General features: G+C 38.5%; 1 protein-coding gene across 7 annotated transcripts in view; it reads left to right on the top strand.

Moving 5' to 3' along the window:
- BICD1 (BICD cargo adaptor 1) overlaps window positions 1-18,932 on the top strand; it is a gene marked incomplete at its 5' end in the record, with an annotated part of 189,234 nt that overhangs the window by 107,621 nt on the left and 62,681 nt on the right. For all 7 annotated transcript variants that reach the window (XR_014794512.1, XM_084877852.1, XM_084877851.1 and 4 more), the window contains 2 exons: window positions 7,933-8,085; window positions 15,576-16,001. Coding sequence is in view for 6 of the 7 variants with exons in the window: in XM_084877852.1 (XP_084733978.1) it covers window positions 7,933-8,085; window positions 15,576-16,001 (579 nt within the window). The remainder of the gene's footprint in view (window positions 1-7,932; window positions 8,086-15,575; window positions 16,002-18,932) is intronic.

Here is an 18,932-nt window from a genome sequence, read left to right as displayed (position 1 = left end):
GTCCCTGTCCTTTGCTAATACTGTTTACTTCTCACTTGGACCTTATAGCTTCCAAATTTCACTATCTAGGTCTTCCCCTGTATCTCATCTTATCACTCCTGTCACAACAAAATTCCTTTCTTTAGGTGATTCCAAAGTTCGGTTTCCACTTATTTCAAGACAAAAGGAGCAACAAAAACAGTGAGGTCAGACCTGCCAGATATCCTGTAAAAGCTTAATCAGTTAGCATCTGCTATATGTACCCACTGTACGTATGTATCCAAAGTATAAACAAAATAGTGTCTCTAATAACCCTCAGTCTCTTGAGGGGTTAACTTCTACATTCCAAAGCAAGTTGTAAATTATATTAATTTCCCCTTTCTGTTCAGCCTTTTCATCCTGATGGTAGGTACTCACCTTGCATTTTGTGATCTTCAATCCCCACTCCTTTCTCATCCCTCTACATTTTTTTCTCTCAATGTTTACTTCCATTTTTAAACAGTCACTTTAATGCATGCCATTACTTCTGTTTCTGTTCGCTTCTTTTCCTTTTACAATGCCTCCTCTCAATAAAAATCTATATATATTGTCTTCCCACACTGGTGGAAACTAAAATTACTTATCATGATGAAGGATTTCTGAGTGCTATGTATCTGTTGGTGCTATTTATCTCTTGGGTTAGATCATTCTTTAAAGCAAGGTCACAATAAAATCTGTGCAGCTGAGGCGAAAGGAGGATTGGCTAGAGATCAAATTATTTCTGGAATTTCATATTTATTGCACAATGTAGATTTTAAATCTATTTAGTGTAGTACCTAAATTTCCCTTTTTATTTAATGAGTTATTAGAGTAATTGTGTAATCAGATTAGCATGTATGTTCATAGTTATAGTGAGATACTATCAGAAATCTTTCATTCCACCATTCATTATGGTATTTTGCATCTTTAAAGTAATAAATGAGACATTTAAAAAAGAAAAATCAAGCAAATTTAAGAAAGATCAAGCAAGAAGCAACTAGACTATTTTGGGAAGTGATCTTGGTTTCCTGACTTCAAGGATTATAGAAAACAGAAAAATCCTACCATTTTATACAAACAAAAGCTCATTCCAAAACAATCAGTGTATTTATGCTACCACACCAACTCACAAAGCCACATTTTTTATTGATAAAAAAAAAGAATAACTTGCAGCCCATTGAGTGAATGTGCTTAAATGACTGTGCTTGTGAAACATAATATCGCGATTACTGGATCTGATGTGTGCTGGATCAATGCCAGCACAATGCAGTACTTTGCTGCTAATAGTGTGAAACATGCTTCTGGCTGCAGTAAATCTGTCTATAGACTTCAAAAAACAAAGATATTTTGTCAGCAGTAACAGAACTGTGTAAAATCTTAGTCTCAAAAGACCACATATCGTATGATTCCATTTACATAAATGTCCAGCATAAGCAAGTAGAAAGTAGATTAATAGTTGAGGGAATGAGGCCGTGGGGAGGGGGGACAATAGCTAAAAGGTACATAATTTTTTTTCAAGATGATAAATATGCTCAGAAATTAATTATGCTGACTGTCACAACTCTGACTATATCAAAAACCATTGAAATGTACATTTTAAACGGGTGAATTATAATTATGCGGGTTATATCTTAATAAAGTTGATGCCAAAAACATCTTACACAAAAAGCTTCCCTATGAAACACATGTTCCACCCAACTAAGATGCAATGTAAATGTTTGTTAAACTCTTATTCTTCAAACTTAGAATAATATCTGGGTTTTATTTGTTGTTGTTATTTTAGTGAAGAAGGAAAAGCTATAGATGGGGTATAAGAAAATCAGTCATGTATTATTTATTTTGTGCCATTTACCACAAATGTGTACGTGCAATAAAAGGGCAGATTTTATATGGCTGTCAAGATTTTGCTAATGATAAATGTTTGAAATGAGGCACTGAAATGTGAACTGCTTGTGAAATGGACTGGTCCCTGACTTCTAATGGGGGCGGTTATCCCACGGGAGAGACGCCTGTATTGCTTCAGATTCAGTCCAGGATAGTTAACCCTTTGTGGTGCCACGTTTTTCAGAGCAAGATTTGCATATACCTCACAGGAAGAGTTACAGAATCTTGGTTTCATCATAGCTTTGTTACTCTTGTATAGTCACTTGCTCCTTGCCACACAGGAGCTGATCGTCTTGTTTCAGCCTTCTCTCTCTCTCTCTCTCTCCCTCTCTCTCTCTCTCTCTCCCCCCCCCCCCCTTCTGCTTTTTTTGTGTGCCATTATTTAAATCTGATGGTCCATTCAGCCCTGGCCTGTGGGAAGGATCTGCAGTTGGGCTGTAAGGATCCGTGGTGGCTTACTGTCCTTTTCTATTGTCTCAGAATAGCATTTCCTGATGCTTTGGTCTGTGCATTGTTCAGAAGGCTCCTTAAAAAAGGCAGAGGTCTTGTGGTTAAATAACTTGAGCATACGCTGCATACCATGCCTTCCTCTGACATAGTCTCAGTGCATGCTAGCACATTAAGGGCTCTGAGAACAACAAAGAAATATGTAACTGTATTTAACCTAATATTTTTCAAATTTATGCTTTGGGGTTTTTTTTGTTTGTTTGTTTGTTTTTTAATCCTCACCTGAGAATATATTTTACTGATTTTAGAGAGAGGGGAAAGGGAAGAGAGAGAGCGAGAGAGAAATAGAGAGAGCGAAATAACACGTATGTGCCCAGGCCTAGGTAAGTGCCCTGACTGAGAATTGAACTGGCAACCTTTCAGTTCATGGGATGACATCCAACCAACTGAGCCACCTGGCCAGAGCCCAAACTTATGTTTGAGTGACTTCTCGTTATCCCGCTTAGAACTACTCAACTTCAGAACACTGTGGAAAATGCTTTCCCGCAGTCATAATTCTCTCCTTTATTACTTTTTCCCAGCCATCACAAATCTCTATATTTCTTTTTTCTTGCTGGGCATGTTTGTTTTAAGCCACACTTCAAACTTGCCCTGTCTGTTTTTCTAGTGATCGCCCAATTATTAAGTCTGGGTGGCATCTGCCAATGCTGAGGATACGGTGCTCTGGATATATGTTTTCTTCATTGGTGGCTCTCGAGTCCTGACTAACTGTGGAGCCCACAGCACTGCCCGCGTCAAACATCCCAGTGCAGAGTAGTCCTGGGAGGGAGGGGCAAGGAGAATTATTGTCGGCTCCTCTCTTCCACAAGAGAAGCGTTAATTTGGGGGCAAATGAAGGAAAATAAATATTCTTGAGCTGCCTGAATTCCCTGGCAGTGGCAGCTTTCTGGGAGAGAGTGAGAAAGCTGGTCCTTTCCTCTCTCCAGCTTTCTCCGCTGGGACCTGAGCAGCTGTCTGCCTTTATCCACTCACAGGTCCAGAAATTCCTGGTTTGACTAATCCAAATTAGTATTATCATTATTTATAGGGACATCACTTGCTCTCACATTCACTCCTTGGAAAATTTCTCTTTTTCTTACTACTCTATTCAGGCACTTTGATCCTTATTTAGGTCATTGGGGTGTGTGTGTGTGTGTGTGTGTGTGTGTGTGTGTGTGTTTGTGTTTACTGTACTGTTTTTATTTGTTTGCTTGTTTATTTGTTTATTATCACATCAATCAATGACCAAGTCCTTTTCCATCTAACTGAGCTGTTCCTCCGCATTCCTCATCATCCTTTGCTTTGGGCTGTTACAGAGCCAACTTCACTTATTCTCTGGGGCTCTTTCTTCTTATAGCTCCCGCCCCATCCCCCTACAGAATCACACGGCTGCTTCACTTAAAAGATTTTCCCAGTTCCCCACATTGCTTTGTTTAACATAGAATTTCCTGCAGAATCTGTCTCAAGTTCTTTGTTCCATTGACACGAGACTGCATAATTCCTGAGCCACAGCCGAGTCAAGACCTTTGAAGGTTCCAAGCACCGAACACATTTTGGTCCCTCCCAGTGTCTCACAGGTTTACAGCACTAATCAGTAATTTAATGTTTTATTGTAGGAAATCACCCACACTTAGGCATAAACTGAAAGTAATGAGCACTTTTCTAGATCTTTCTGAATTCCTCTCTTTCCTCTCTGGCAGCGCTCCAGCTTTGCTGGTGCCCCCAGGAAATGTTCGTTCTGACTGTTGGGGAGTGTAGCACTGCCCTCCCCACAAATCTGACTCCGCTTTTGTGCAAAAGTTGACCTCTGGCTGGAAAGTCTATCCGCCTCTTCATCCATGTAGTTAACTGCTCGCCCTTCAAGGTTCAGCTCAAATGTAACTTCCTTTATAAAGCTTTCTCTACTGCCCCCAGGAGTACTGGTCACTCAGCTCTTTGGTGGGGATCTTTGCAGCAGCACTTGTTCGGTGATGATAAATTATCTGTGTCTCGCACCCCTGCTCACATCCCCATGTGTTATCATTAAGTCCTCACAGTGACCATATATTAAGGATTAGGATGCCCAATTTTTACAGATGAGTAAACTGGAACGTCAGTCACTTACCTCACACAAACTATTTTTAAGATCTCCTGTGGCAATGAATACAATCTATAATGATAAAAGCATAAGATGCTAATTAGACCAGACGTCCTTCCGGATGACCTCCTTGATTTCCTTCTGGACAACCTTCTGGACCATCTTCCTGACTGAGCCAGGGCTGTGAGGGAAGCCCGGGTCCTGGGTGCCAGAGGGAAGATGGTGTCAGCAGCAGAAGAAAGGAAGGCCTACTCTTGCACAAATTTTGGTCATCAAGCCTTTAGTTAATTTATAAAAGACGAAGAGCCATAGAACTGGAAGGTTTGATTATTTTTGATACATTACTCTGGTGTGTGGTAATAAGTGTTCACGTTGATATTTTCTTCTTGACAATAGTGGAGGGAATTTATGATTCCCACAGAAGGAAATCCTTTCCATGTTCATTAAAGTGAAATGTTAAGAATGCTGCTATGCTCAGGTGCCATGAAAATAATGAGTCCAGTCTGTCCCACACATTTCAGGTTAATCCCCGCTCCCCTGAGGAAAAGCTGAGACTCAGGTCACTGGAGGGGAAAGGCAAAGGCTAACGCCATCCCTGGTTGTGCCCTTGTCTCCCCTTTCTCTCATGCTTTGTTTTTCTCACCTTCGTTTTTCTTCATGGAATTGCTTTAGTAGAGTTCAGCACCATCGTATCCCCGTAAGAAAAAAATCGAGGGAGATAAATATCATGAGCTGTGCACAAAACAACAGTAGCAATCTTTTAAGTTTATTATGGAAGCAAAGAATATAGCCCATAGAATTTAATCTTTGGCAATCAAAACAAGGATTTCTGGCAAAATAAATAAGACTAGTTTTCTTTCTCGCTGGGTCTTACCTGTGTTTTATTGCTAGCAAGCCTTTCAACTTAACCAGTTTCCCAGCCAAGATTTTCCTTAATTAGCATCAGGAGTTCCATTAGCTATTTTATGAGTTATTGGTTAGAGATCCTCATTAGCTTTGCCGTGGTCTTAAAATTATCTTGACATTTACTATCTTACTATATAAGATTTTATGGTTAATTCTCAGTATATACAAACTGGGCCTCGGGTCATTACATTTTTTACAGTGTACACACATTTTACAGAATCTCTTGTATCTTAACATTTTCTTTATAATTTTATATAAATTACTGGCATCCAATTTATCAGGCTTCCTCATGTTGTTATACACATCAATAAGGAAAACTATATATTACTCAGTTATAGTTGATCTTTTGAGAAGTATAAAAATATCAAGGTTTCATGTTTTTGCAAAATAAAATAATTTAATGAAGTTTTATAATTTGGCTTTATCGCCAAACTTGACCATGTTTTATCGTATATTTTGAGCATGTATGCTCAAAGCATTGTCCAGGGAGCAGGGAATAAAGTAATGTTTCTGTCCCCACGTCACTAGACTATGTAGTGAAGAAGAATTAAACATCTAGTTACTTAGGCATATTTCAGTTCAAGGTGTGTTATTTCCCCTTTGTTCCACACTCTGAAACAATGCAAGACAGAATACCGTCATCCATGCAATAATATTCTTTTAAAATTTTGTGTTGAACAATTTGCTTATTGTTTTGTTTTCCATCCCATCAATCTGAGGGCCTAAAATGTGCCAGAAATTAGAACACATCGATGAACAACACAGAAAGGTTTATTATAGTCAGATGAAAAGGAAATTTAGTAAATATAAAAAGTGTAAACAGTAAGTAAAGAACCAATTTCAAGTAATGATTAGTGCCACACTATTCCCTCAACAATTAGTATTACTTTTTTTTTTTTTTTTAACTTGGAAGGAGTTATGCAATTTACTGAGTGAGAAAATAGGCTGTAAAATATCTTTACTTGGTAATATTCATTTCTTAAACATATGTACAGATATGTATAGACAAGATGTGTTAAGGGATACAGATTAAAGCATTAACAGTGTTCTCTCTGGATGGTGGAATTAAGATGAGTTTGGGTTTTTTAAAAATTTATTTTTATTGTTGAAAGTATTCCAGATGTCCTCCATTGATCCCCTCCACCCTGCTCCAGCACCCTTCCCAAAACCATTGTTTTTTGAGTGCCTACTCCATGTGAGATGCTGATCTATAAAATAAACCATAGGGTGATGGTGAGTAAAGAGGGAGCTGTTTTATATTAGCTCTTCAGGGAAGCCTCTCTGAGGAGGTGACATTTGAACTGAGACCTAAGAGACACGTAGAAACAGAAGAGTTTCCTAATCGGGGTCCTTGGTGACTGTGGACAGAATTCAGGATGGGAAATGTGGGTGGAAACAATAATTACCTATTTTCACTGAACTCAGACTGAAACTTAGCGTTTTCTTCTGCTTGAATGTAGACAACAAACCTCAGTGGTATTAGCAGTACCTGTTACTTTGTGATCAATATCTTCTTACCATATCTCAGTTTTTGCAGGCATTTTGAAGTGCCGTCTTTGCTTTGAAATTATGGTACCGTTATGTGCCACATAACAATGTTTTGCTCAGCGATGGACCACATACGTACAGTGGTTCTATAAGGTTATAATAGAGCTTAAAAATTACCATCGCTGCCCTGGCCGGAGGGCTCAATTGGTTGGAACGTCATCTGTCCACCAAAGGCTGGGGATTCAATTCCCAGTCAGGGCATGTAACTAGATTGCAGGTTCAATCCCAGTCAGGGCACTTAGGAGAGGCAACTGATGGATGTTTCTCACATCAGTGTTTCTCCCTCTCTTTCTTACCCCTTCCCTTTTCTCTCTCTCTCTCAAATAAAATTTTAAAAACCATGTCCTTGGGTTAAAAAAATTAGAATTAAAAAATATTCCTATCACCTAGTGACATCAGAGCTGTCCTAACATAGTAGGACAACACATTACTCACATGTGTGTGGGGATGCTGGTATAAACAAGCCTACTGTATCGCCAATCACATAAAAGTGTAACACATACAATTATGTATAATACATAATACTCAATAATGATAGTAAATGACTATTATACTGATTTATGTGTTTACTATACTATGCTTTTAATCATTATTTTAGAGTATATGTACTCTTCCTACTTATATAAAAAAAAGTTTGCTCTAAGACAGTATGCCATGTCGGCAGCAACAAAAAACATTTTGTAACTTCCTTTATAAAATAAATACATCTTGTATTTACTGTGTCTCTTTGAATAATTTTCTGCTGTTTTATTTATTCTTGTGCTGTTTTTGTGCAGTGCAGTAGCATGCTGTATAGGCTTGTAGCCTAGGAGCAATAGGCTGTACCATAGAGCCTTGGTGTGTTGTAGGCTAGACCGTCTAGGTTTGTGTGAATGCACTCTCTGATGCTCATGCCATAAAGAAATCGCCAGGAAACAAATTTCTCAGCATCTATTGCCATTATTAAATGGCACATGAGTATTTACTGCCCAGACGTTACATTTCATACCTAGAATAAGAAGGGTTTGTATTGATGCTTTATTGTATCGTTTCAGAACAATGAAATGGTGGAGCTGCAGAGAATACGGATGAAGGATGAAATTCGAGAATATAAATTCCGAGAGGCTCGACTCCTTCAGGACTACACTGAACTGGAAGAAGAAAATATCACATTGCAGAAACTTGTGTCCACGTTAAAACAGAACCAGGTAAGATTTAAGAAGTTATTTGGTTACACTCCAGATGGACCACGTCTTTGGACCATTAAGGTTAAATCTTCTCTTTATTTCTTTGTTAGGAACCTGTCAAAATAAGCCTTAATCTCCCTACAATATTTATGTGTTGAAATTTCCCAGTGCTTCTATTTTAGCTAAGAAATTTCCCAATTCTTCTATTTTAGCTAAGATTTAGAAGGCAAACCTAGAAGTTGTATGATTTACAGTAAAGTTTCATTGGGTAAGAAAAATCTTAGTTTATACTTTAGCTCTATGTTCATTTATTTCAGGAATAAATCATATGTATTATAATAACTTAACCTGACAACTTATTAAAAACCTGATCATAAGCTTGTTTTGTATTTTACAAACTTAAGGTCTCCCACCAATCCTCTCTCTCTTCTTCTTCTCGCTCTCTCTCTCTCTCTCTTTCTGAAAATGACATTTGCATTATATAAGGAAATGGATTAAGAAATAGAAAGCAGTAAGAACAGAATTATAAGAAAAAGAAAATGCCTGATTTCTTTTTTCAGCTGTAACCTGACTAAACAGATGGCATGTGTATGTTTAAATAATTTTTTTTGGTAGTAAGGCTTAGCTTAAATGTTTAATTTTCCTTTATTAGCTATAGCACTCTTGAACCTGTAATTTTAGAAGAATTTATTTATGAATACAATTTTATCAAGTAATTAAGTGAAGCTGGATTGTATAATATATTAAAGATCTTTTCAGAGTGCTTCTTCAGCCACAACTTCAATTCTGATCTAAATGCTATTGTAACCTCTCAGTTCAGGTCAACACACTAAATACCAGGTGCTGTGCTAGGCTAGAAAGATATGAAATCCATAGAATAGCATTCTTTAAAAAAAAAAAAAAAGAAAGATTTATTTTATTGATTTTTTACAGAGAAGAAATGAGAGGGATAGAGAATTAGAAGCATCCATGAGAGAGAAACATTGATCAGCTGCCTTCTGCACACTCCCCACTGGGGATGTGCCTGCAGCCAAGGTACATGCTCTTGACCGGAATGGAACCCAGGATCCTTGAGTCCGTAGGCAGACGCTCTATCCACTGAGCCAAACCGGTTATGGCTAGAATAGCATTCTTGCCCTCAGTAGACTTAAAGGCCAGCCCAGATGTATGCTTCTACTTCTTCTTTCTACTCAAGTTGGTAGCTCGATCCCAAACTATTATGGCTTTTGATAGATACAGGGGTTAAGAGAAGAAAGGCAATATCCAGAGGGAAAAAAAATCCGGGTATTGATACAATTGCAATTTGATTTCTGATCATTGCCATTTCCCCCATTTTTGGAATGTAGGGGAACAAGATGTCTTCCAAGGAGTGCAGGATCGACTTCAGATCATGAAAAAGGGGTTACCAGGATGTCACCATGTGATCTTATCTTATTCCCTCCCTTTTAAGTCTGAATCACTGTGTGTATGTGAGCGCACGTGCGCATGCAGAGGGCTCTCAATACCATGGACGTTCCAGCTCTTGATTTGACTGTGGTCATTGAGCTCACAGTGGAGAAAATTAGACTTCAAATAATTTTTTAGAAACTATGCTTCTCATAAACTTCTTAAAATAAGAAGGCTATTTTTTGTGATCTGTTTTTTTTTGTTGTTGTTATTTTTTTGTTTGTATTTTGGTCACTCATGAAGTATGTAAAGGCTTTACAGCAAATATACTTGAAGTGCAAATATTTTAAATATTTTTTATTGTTTAAAATATCACATATAGTAGTACATATATCTCTCCCCCCCCCATTGACCTTCCCCCAGCCTCCCCTATCCCCTGTCGCATGCCCTCATCCCCCCTACCCCCCACCCAGTGTCTTGTGTCCATTTGTTGTGCTTATATGCATGCATACAAGTCCTTCAGTTGGTCTCTTTCTCCCCCTCCCCCCAACACTCCCTGCCTTTGAGTGCAAATATTTAAAGCAGTCATTGTTTGATTCCTAAAACTCCCCAGTGCTCTCTGCACAGGCAGCAGTGCGCCCAGAGCCGTGCTGTGGGACCTCCCATCACTGCATGTGGCAGACTCATTTACTCAGGAGGTTAATTTAGGCCAGGATTACGTATTCTTGAAAGACTGCCAAGGTATCCTATGAGTCCTCATTAACCCAGAGGCCGTTTTGGTGGGAGTTTGTTAAAGCAGTCTGGCAGATTGCTGTTTACAGTTTACCCGGGCCCTTCCACTGGTAATTGAAACGTGGGAATAGAATGCTTAACTCAGAAGTTTGAAGAAGAAAAAAAACAAAAAACAAATAGGACAATGTAAACATCTCTTTAATTTTATTTTCTAGATGCAATATGACAATTTCCCAATGAAGTGTCTAGTTTAGGGGTGTTGAACTCAATCAGAGAAGGGGCCAAAATCTAAAATCCAGCCTAAATCGCGGGCCGAATGGTTTACTGAACAGTCATAAACTGACAATGTCATAAACTGACAGCGTAGTGCAGTGATGACAGCGCGGTGCGGGCCACATTGCAAGGCCTGGCGGGCTGGATTTGGCCCGCGGGCCTTGTGTTTGACACAGGTGGTCTAGTTCATGACTTTGAAATAATTTTCCTTACAAAGGGCCATTCTTGCTTATTCCCTGACAGAGGATGTACTGTCACGTCACAAGTCTCTTTGAATTAAGGAAACACTGGTTTGGTTTTTGTCTCCTACTGTTGGCCTTTATTTATAGCATCTAATATAAACTCAGTATATAATTAATGAAATATTAAGTATAATAATTTATGCCACATATTTTTCCCCCAAACAGATGATGATGGTTGACTTTCAACCTCAAAATTGAACTGATTGTTGCTTTAAACTGCAGCTCTCTATACAAAATACACTCTCCAGCCTGGTTTGATGTTTCTCTCAGCAGCAAAGCTGTTAGCATTATATAAGACTTAGTTCAAAGAACTAGAAGATTCTTTCCTTCTGAAGTTCCATTTTCCTTAAGGGTTATTTTCTTTTTTAAAATATTGTTAAAATAGCACTTTTCATTTCCTTTATAGTTTTTTTGTCCTTTTTTAAATTTTCTTATTAAATTATTATCTGTGTACATATTTTACCATTGCCTCCCCCCTCCCATACATACCCTTCCTCCCCAGAGTTTTGTGTCCATTGGTTGTACTTATATGCATGTATACAAGTCCTTCGGTTGATCTCTTATCTCCCCCAGATCTCCCTCCCCTCCCCGCTGTAATTTGACAGTCTGCTTGTTGCTTTACTGTCTCTACATCTATCTTTTGGTTCATCAGTTTACAATGTTCTTTATTATCCATAAATAAGTGAGGTCATGTGGTGTTTCTCTTTCATTGACTGGCTCCTTTATAGTTTTTATGTATTAGTTTGTTTATTTTCCATTTCTCCCTCCACTATGATATAGCACCTCACCTAGAATAGAGCCTGGCCTGTGGAAGGTATTAAATAAATACCTGCTGGCAGAAAGAATAAATTGTTTGTAAGTCTCTGTTACATTCACTCAGCGAGGAAATTATAATTCACCAAACCAATTTTTATATGTGGTCTTAAATATGAAATATATAGAACATCATCAACAAATGACTGCAAACTTGAGCCACATCCCTCCATGTGCTGATTTGGTTCTGTGTACCAAATGAAAGCATTCTGAATGCATTTTCCACCTAATATGCTTTTTTTTTTTTTTTTTTTTTTTTAAGTGAAGCATAGGAAAAGCAGCAACGATAAAAAGCGGTCAAGGCAATTGTCAAAAAAATCCACTGATGAAGCAAAGCTGATTTTTAGACCTCTTGTAAAAGAAGCCACCTCGACAAAACCTTAATAATGTCTCAAAATGGGAGTGTTAGGGAAGAGTGTTTGTAGGATTTTAGGGTTTTGCCAGGTGGCAAATGGTCGGGACAGACTGAGTTTATAACAATAGCTTTGAGTTGGAAAGTACAACAGAGTGAGCATCTTGACATGAGTTTTGAGGAAGCTGTGTGAGTTGGGTCTCCTCTTCCAGGAGTGAGCAGCCCCTGTAAGCAGCTAAGTTTTTCATGCCTCGTCCTATTATTGGTAGCAGAGCTGAGGGATAGGAAAATTTGCCTGGTTGCAGTATTAAAACAATTGTTTGACATAGGGCAGGAAATTATATTAGTTTTAATTTTTAGAAACATAATGGTGAGAGGAGGGGGAAAATGAATTTCATTTCCCTAACATCTCACATATTGAACTAAAGCACTCAAATATGTGTTATCTACTTGTTAAAATTAATAATTCAATTTATGTCTATTATGAAAAACATTTCGTCCAGGGATATATTTCTATTGATATATCAGGCAATAATATCATAAGAGACCTAGGGAACTGTTATTCAATTCAGTTTGACTTCAGTGAACCAGTGTTTCCAGGGTATTTTTCTATAAAGCCATATACTTTTTTAAGGACAAAGATGTGGTCACTGGCTCAGAGAACGTATAGTCCCAGGAAGGAAGGCAGGTCATAAACTCAGCCATTTATGTAGTTGCATATTAAAGCTATATGTTAGGTTTGGCAATACAGGGCCACATTAAGATCTTTAAAGTTTCTGACTTTGAAAAGGTTATGCTACCTATTCCCAACCCCCATGTAATAAAAAATAAAAAGAGCTACTCAACTGTGAACTTGCTATAAGGAATCCCAACAAAATACTGATTTTTTTTTCCCTCATGGTAACTACTTTGATGCTGTTTTTAAAATATTGGACACCAATTTTTAAGTGCCTTCTCACCCTGTTTCTTGGTTGATACAGTTTGCTGGGGCTCTGATTATCTGATGCTTCCTTGCAACGATGGCACCATGGAGTGAGCTGTCAGCCTGAGCAGGTCAACAAAGACCGGAGTTAGGGTTAGATTCCTGATTTGGATCTTGAAGGATAAATAAGAGTTTTCTGATGTTAGCCTTCACCTAAGCAGAGAAAGACAAAAATATCTGGGTAAATATCAGGAGTTTGAACCAGTGAGTGGAGTGAGTAAAGCTGCCCAAATGGAAAGAGATCAGGTCTCATAGGAAGTCTCCTATCAATTGAATACAAATCACAGAATTTAAAAAAATCTACAAAACACTAAATTAATGTCATCAAGCACAGGAGTCGACAAACTTTTTCTTTAAGGGCCGGATAGTAAATATGTTCATTAGGTTTTGCAGGCGATACAGTCTCTCCTGCAACCACTGCACTTTTGTTCTTGTAGTTTGAAAAGCAGCCATAGACAATATGTAAACAAAAGAGCGTGACTGTGTTTCAGTAAAACTTTATTTACAAAAATACATGGACCTGTGAAATTCCAGTGACTCCGTATAGCAGTAAGTGTTGGTTGTCCATCAGTATCTATTATTCCTTCTCCTGATATTGTATCCAGTTTTTAACTGGTCATAATCTACCCAGAGTAAAAAGTATATTCGTCACCTCCCTTGCAACCAAGTGTCATATGACTAGTCCTGGCCAGTGGGATATGGGAAGTGATATGGACAACCTTTGAGACAGGTCCTTAAAGGGAGAAGGCATGCCCCTTACCTTGTCCCACTGCTTGGAAAATAATCAAAATGGCAAGCCACCTGGACCATCTGGACCAATGAGAGGTATCGCAATAAGCTAGGAGGAGCCTGGTTCCTGGCTGACCTCATGGAGCAGAGATTTCTACTGGTCCTTGATTGACAACTCCCATATTGTTACATGATAGGGAAACAAACTCTTATCTCAACTAAATCGCTCTTATTTAGGCCTCTGTTACATCAGCCAAACCTACATCCTAACTGAAACTATATTGAAAACTGTTATCCTAACCTTTGCAAGTCAAGCCATTGAGGTTATGTGAAGAAGGATTGTGGGGATGGGGGAGAATTAGAAATGTATGAAAGTGATAATGGTCTGTGATCCCTATATTTTAGTTTTTAAAAGTTGTGTTTTTTTTTTTTAAATACAAGTTTAAACTAATATAAACCAAAAAATTTTTTAAAACTAAACACATAGGTAATATTAGTACCTCATATTATAATGACTTTATTATATTACTTTTTCTATTAATTTTTTTTATCCACAATAGTTTATTCAGCAACTTATTGTAGAGCAGAATTCTGTTAAAACACTACAAGCAAACACTGAAGCATTAGGAAGGACACCTTGGTGCATAAAAAGTCTTTCCCCTTTCTGAGGAGATTACAATATAGTGTGGAGATAAAATATTTTTTAAAAAGTGCCCATGATAAGTGCCATGGAAAAGGCCCCAAGAAAGGAATGTTGGTTTAGGGTAGAAATCTTTTTCTCTGCGCTTTCATGACCAAGAGGGTGTTCCAGCAGGCTCTTATTTGATATAATTCAAAATAATATTACACTGATAACAATATCATATATATGTATGTATATAGGTGTGTGTGTGTGTGTGTGTATGTATATATATATATATATATATATATATACATATATATATATATATATATATATATATATATATACTTGCATGATAGTTATTCCAGATTCTATCCTTAAGCACATAAAAATATTTTTTTGCTTCCTCATCTTACCCTTAAACATTTTTATTGAAATTATGTTTTATTGTGATCTTTTATTTATTTATTTATTTATTTATTTATAAAATATATTTTATTGATTGTTTACAGAGAGGAAGAGAGAGGGATAGAGAGTTAGAAACATCGATGAGAGAGACTCATTGATCAGCTGCCTCTTGCACACCCCCTACTGGGAATGTGTCTGCAACCAAAGTACATGCCCTTGACTGGAATTGAACCCGGGATCCTTCAGTCCACAGGCCGACGCTCTATCCACTGAGCCAAACCGGTTTCGGCTATTGTGATCTTTTTAACTAATTTATCTCTGGGTATAAAAATTACTTCATTATTAATAATTAAAGAAAACCAAGTAATAGTGATGATGAAATCTTGGTTGTGAATAGTCTCATAAACAATCACTAAAGAAAAAAATCCCTAATTTATTAGGCCAGCCATGCCCGCCCCCGCCCCCCCCTTTTAAAAAAATATATTTTATTGATTTTACACAGAGAGGAATTGAGAGGGATAGAGAGTTAGAAACGTCTATGAGAGAGATACATCGACCAGCTGCCTCTTGCACCCCCCCCCCCACTGGGGATGTGCCTGCAACCAAGGTATGTGCCCTTGACCGGAATTGAACCCGGTACCTTTCAGTCCCCAGGCTATTGCTCTATCCACTGAGCCAAACCGGTTTCGGCCAGCCATGCCCCTTTTGACCATTGGACCTTATAAAAGAAATCCAAACACAGAATACATTTTCATCTCTGCTAAGAATTTATCTTGATATGTAATTTCTAAAAAAACCCATCCTGTGTTACCGTAAGGATATACACTAATAGACTGTGTATTTATAGACATATTTTGTAGACAAATGTTTTGATTTTTTTTTTTAATGATTAGGTCCACTAGAGTGTCTAATGGCAGTTTTGTAAGACGCAAATTTTAGTTTTATGAATCTTCTCTGTCCTATCTAATCCAGGTTGAATACGAAGGCTTAAAGCACGAGATTAAGCGGTTTGAGGAGGAGACGGTGCTGCTGAACAGCCAGCTGGAGGACGCCATCCGGTTGAAAGAGATCTCCGAGCACCAACTGGAGGAAGCCCTGGAGACCCTGAAGAATGAAAGGGAGCAAAAGAACAACTTGCGGAAGGAGCTGTCCCAGTACATCACCCTCAACGACAACCACCTCAGCATCTCCGTGGACGGACTCAAGTTTGCGGAGGACGGGAGCGAGCCGAACAATGACGACAAAATGAACGGGCACATCCACGGGCCTCTGGTGAAACTGAATGGAGACTATCGGACTCCCACTCTGAGGAAAGGAGAGTCTCTGCACCCGGTGTCTGACTTATTCAGTGAGCTGAACATTTCAGAAATACAGAAATTGAAGCAGCAGCTTATGCAGGTAAGAATTTTGTTTAAGGGCATTAGAATGAATTTCTTACAGATTGCATAGCATGTTGTGGGATTTCTTATTCCTACATTTTTGCTCCAGATTATTATTATTTTTAAATATTGCTTCTTTAATTAGCAACTTGAAAGTGCAGTATTTTATAAAGACACAACAGAAGAAGTGTTGAGGCATCTCATGTGCGTTGCTTTAAGAAATTTCTCTCTTGGAGTCACAGATCAGATTTCAATCAGAAGGCAGCTCAATGCATGTCTAACAAAAGAATTCAGACTTTCTATACAAGTGAAATGACAGAAAATTATCCTTTCCATCTTAAGCAATTGTATATTGTCAGCATAAGAAACACTCTTATAAGTGTATTCTTGTGAGTTTATTTGAGCCAAACTGTCGACAGCTGCTGGGAAGCAAAATCTCAACGGATTGAGCTAATGCTCCAGAGAATGCTAGTTTTGCACCATATTTTATACATTATAATCAAAAGAGGAGACGTAAGTGGGTTACATGAAATCCATTAGTGATAGATTAGGGAGGTGGGAAAAAGCAAAGTGGGAAACCCTGGGGTTAGTTGAAAATAATAAAATGATAGATACATACATCTTCTACTTTAGTAGGTCCACAGGATAATTACCAGTCAGCAATGAGCTCAGTAACAATGAGGGGTTTTGTGGTTTCCACCGAATGGTGCCTGTGCATTGAGGGGCCCAGAAAAAGGAAAATTACTTTGACATTCCAAGGATATGTTATTGTAGATGCAAAAAGACACAATAGACATTCTCAGTGAAGGTACAGATGGACTTTTGTCAGGGAAGATGCTGGCCGAAGACATGATTACCTGCCATAAACCGCTTTTAGTAAAAAGGTTTTCATTTCAGACCACCCTTTGTGGTTGAAAGAGGAAACAGAGGGGGCCAGAGACCGGGATGCCAGGACATAGGCTTTATTGAAGAGAAGAGTACCACCGCCGGCTGCTTCCAGAGGAGAAAGAGAGCGAGGGCCGGGGTGCAGGCACCTTTTAAGGGAAGAAAAGAGAGGGGACGGGGCTTAGGGCACTCAGCACACGCTGATTGGTGGTTTCATGTAAGGCACATGATTAGGGACCTAGGAACTTAGGAATGGGGGGCTTAGGGTATTTGGCAGGTGCTGATTGGTGGTTCAGTGCTCAGGAATGCCCTGCTGCAGGTGCAATTTACGTCATGCTCCGTCCATCAGTTGGAGGAAGGGAGGACCTATCAGTGGTTACTTTAGGTCTCTGAGTTTGTAAGGCCATCTTTGCAAGCCTTCCCTGAGTTTATCAGGTTAGTATGTGGCCTCTTTTAGTCTACAATATATAGTTTCAAGAATAGTGGTTATATTTCACAGCAATACTTCGACTTACTATATACCGTATTTTTCGGACCATAAGATGCACTGGACCATAAGACGCACCAGTTTTTAGAGAAGGGAAATGAAGAAAAAAAGATTCTGAAACAAATAGAGTCCTAAAATATTTTATGTGCATTAAAACCCAACATCACAGTCATAAACACATGTAATCAACCCTGTAAAGTAAACAGCAGCATTTAGAACTATTTTAGAGCTGGGCAAGCACACAGAGACCACACAGAGCCGGGCAAGTAAAAAAAACTTTTTTTTTACAGTATATGTGTAGGCTATATTTGGACCATAAGACGCAGGGACTTTTTCCCCCCACTTCTGGGGGAAAAAAAGTGCGTCTTATGGTCCAAAAAATACGGTACTAACTAGCCTGGAAACCATATGATTAAATACAGAACAGGTATAAATCTAAAACCAAGGCGTTCTGATCCCAACATAAATTAGGCCTTAATTTTAGCATATTCAAATAAGATGTTTTGTGTTGAGTCCTCGTTTAAGCTAATCTCATTGTAAAATGGCCTTCTACTTTGAGTCTTGCCTCTGTGCTATGCTTTAATCCAGTGCTGGTGGAAATTTTATCTGGATAACATCACCACCATCACCATCACCATCACCTGGGGGCTTCTTAGCACTACAAATTGTTGGGCTCCACACAAATCTACTGAACCAAGAATCTGGTTCAACAAGATTGTTGGGTGATTAAGTTTGAGCTAAAGCTTCAGAATGTTATCCCTCAAGGTGCTTTCCAAATAGCTGCTAATGAGAGGCTGTTAAGGCTCCAGCAATCATTTATTTGTATAGTACGGTGCACAGCACTTATAACTTTCTTCCTCTACAGAAATGACGAATAAAGAATGAAATTAGCAGAAATAAATAAGAGGTTAGAGTAAGAATAAAGTTAATTTATTAAAAGGCTTGCTTTTACTACTACATCGATTGACCATATCCTGCACTTGCTCAGTGCTTTGGGCTGCTAAAAGAGAATGTTTTCACAACGTTTCATTTGAATCAAGATAAGAAGGCATAGGCACTGGATGAAAGAAAATGAATTTCATATAGACCTTTGCCTGACTGTAAAGCCCACTTCTTTGTAGGTAATACTTTCACATGTCGTTTTGCTAAATGTACGCAAATACAAGTAGGTTGATATTGAAGGGAGGGGGAACTTCTGCTTTTTTCCTTCTTAGTTTTTCCGACTGGCCTGCCTAAGAATTAAACTGACAAGAGAGAGCCCTGGCTGGTGTTGCTCAGTTGGCTGAAGCATCATCCTGTATGCGAAAAGGTCACGGGTTCGATTCCTGGATCAGGACACACATCTAGGTTGCAGGTTGGGTCCCTGTTGGGGTGTGTAGGAGAGGCAGCCAATTGATGTTTCCCTCTCACATAGCTGTTCTCTCTCTACCTTCCTCTCTCTAAATTCAATATTCTCAGGTGAGGATTTTTTTTTTAATTGATACAAGAGAGATTAATAGGGGAAAACAGCCAAGTTTATTACATGTGTACATATGGGAGTTCCATAAGAATAGGGAACCCAAGGACAAATGGGGCAGT

The sequence above is a fragment of the Pipistrellus hanaki genome (genome assembly GCF_964339955.1).
Source record: "Pipistrellus hanaki genome assembly, chromosome: 3".
NCBI classification, from domain to species: domain Eukaryota; kingdom Metazoa; phylum Chordata; class Mammalia; order Chiroptera; family Vespertilionidae; genus Pipistrellus; species Pipistrellus hanaki.
This window is presented reverse-complemented; position numbering and strand designations above follow the sequence as displayed.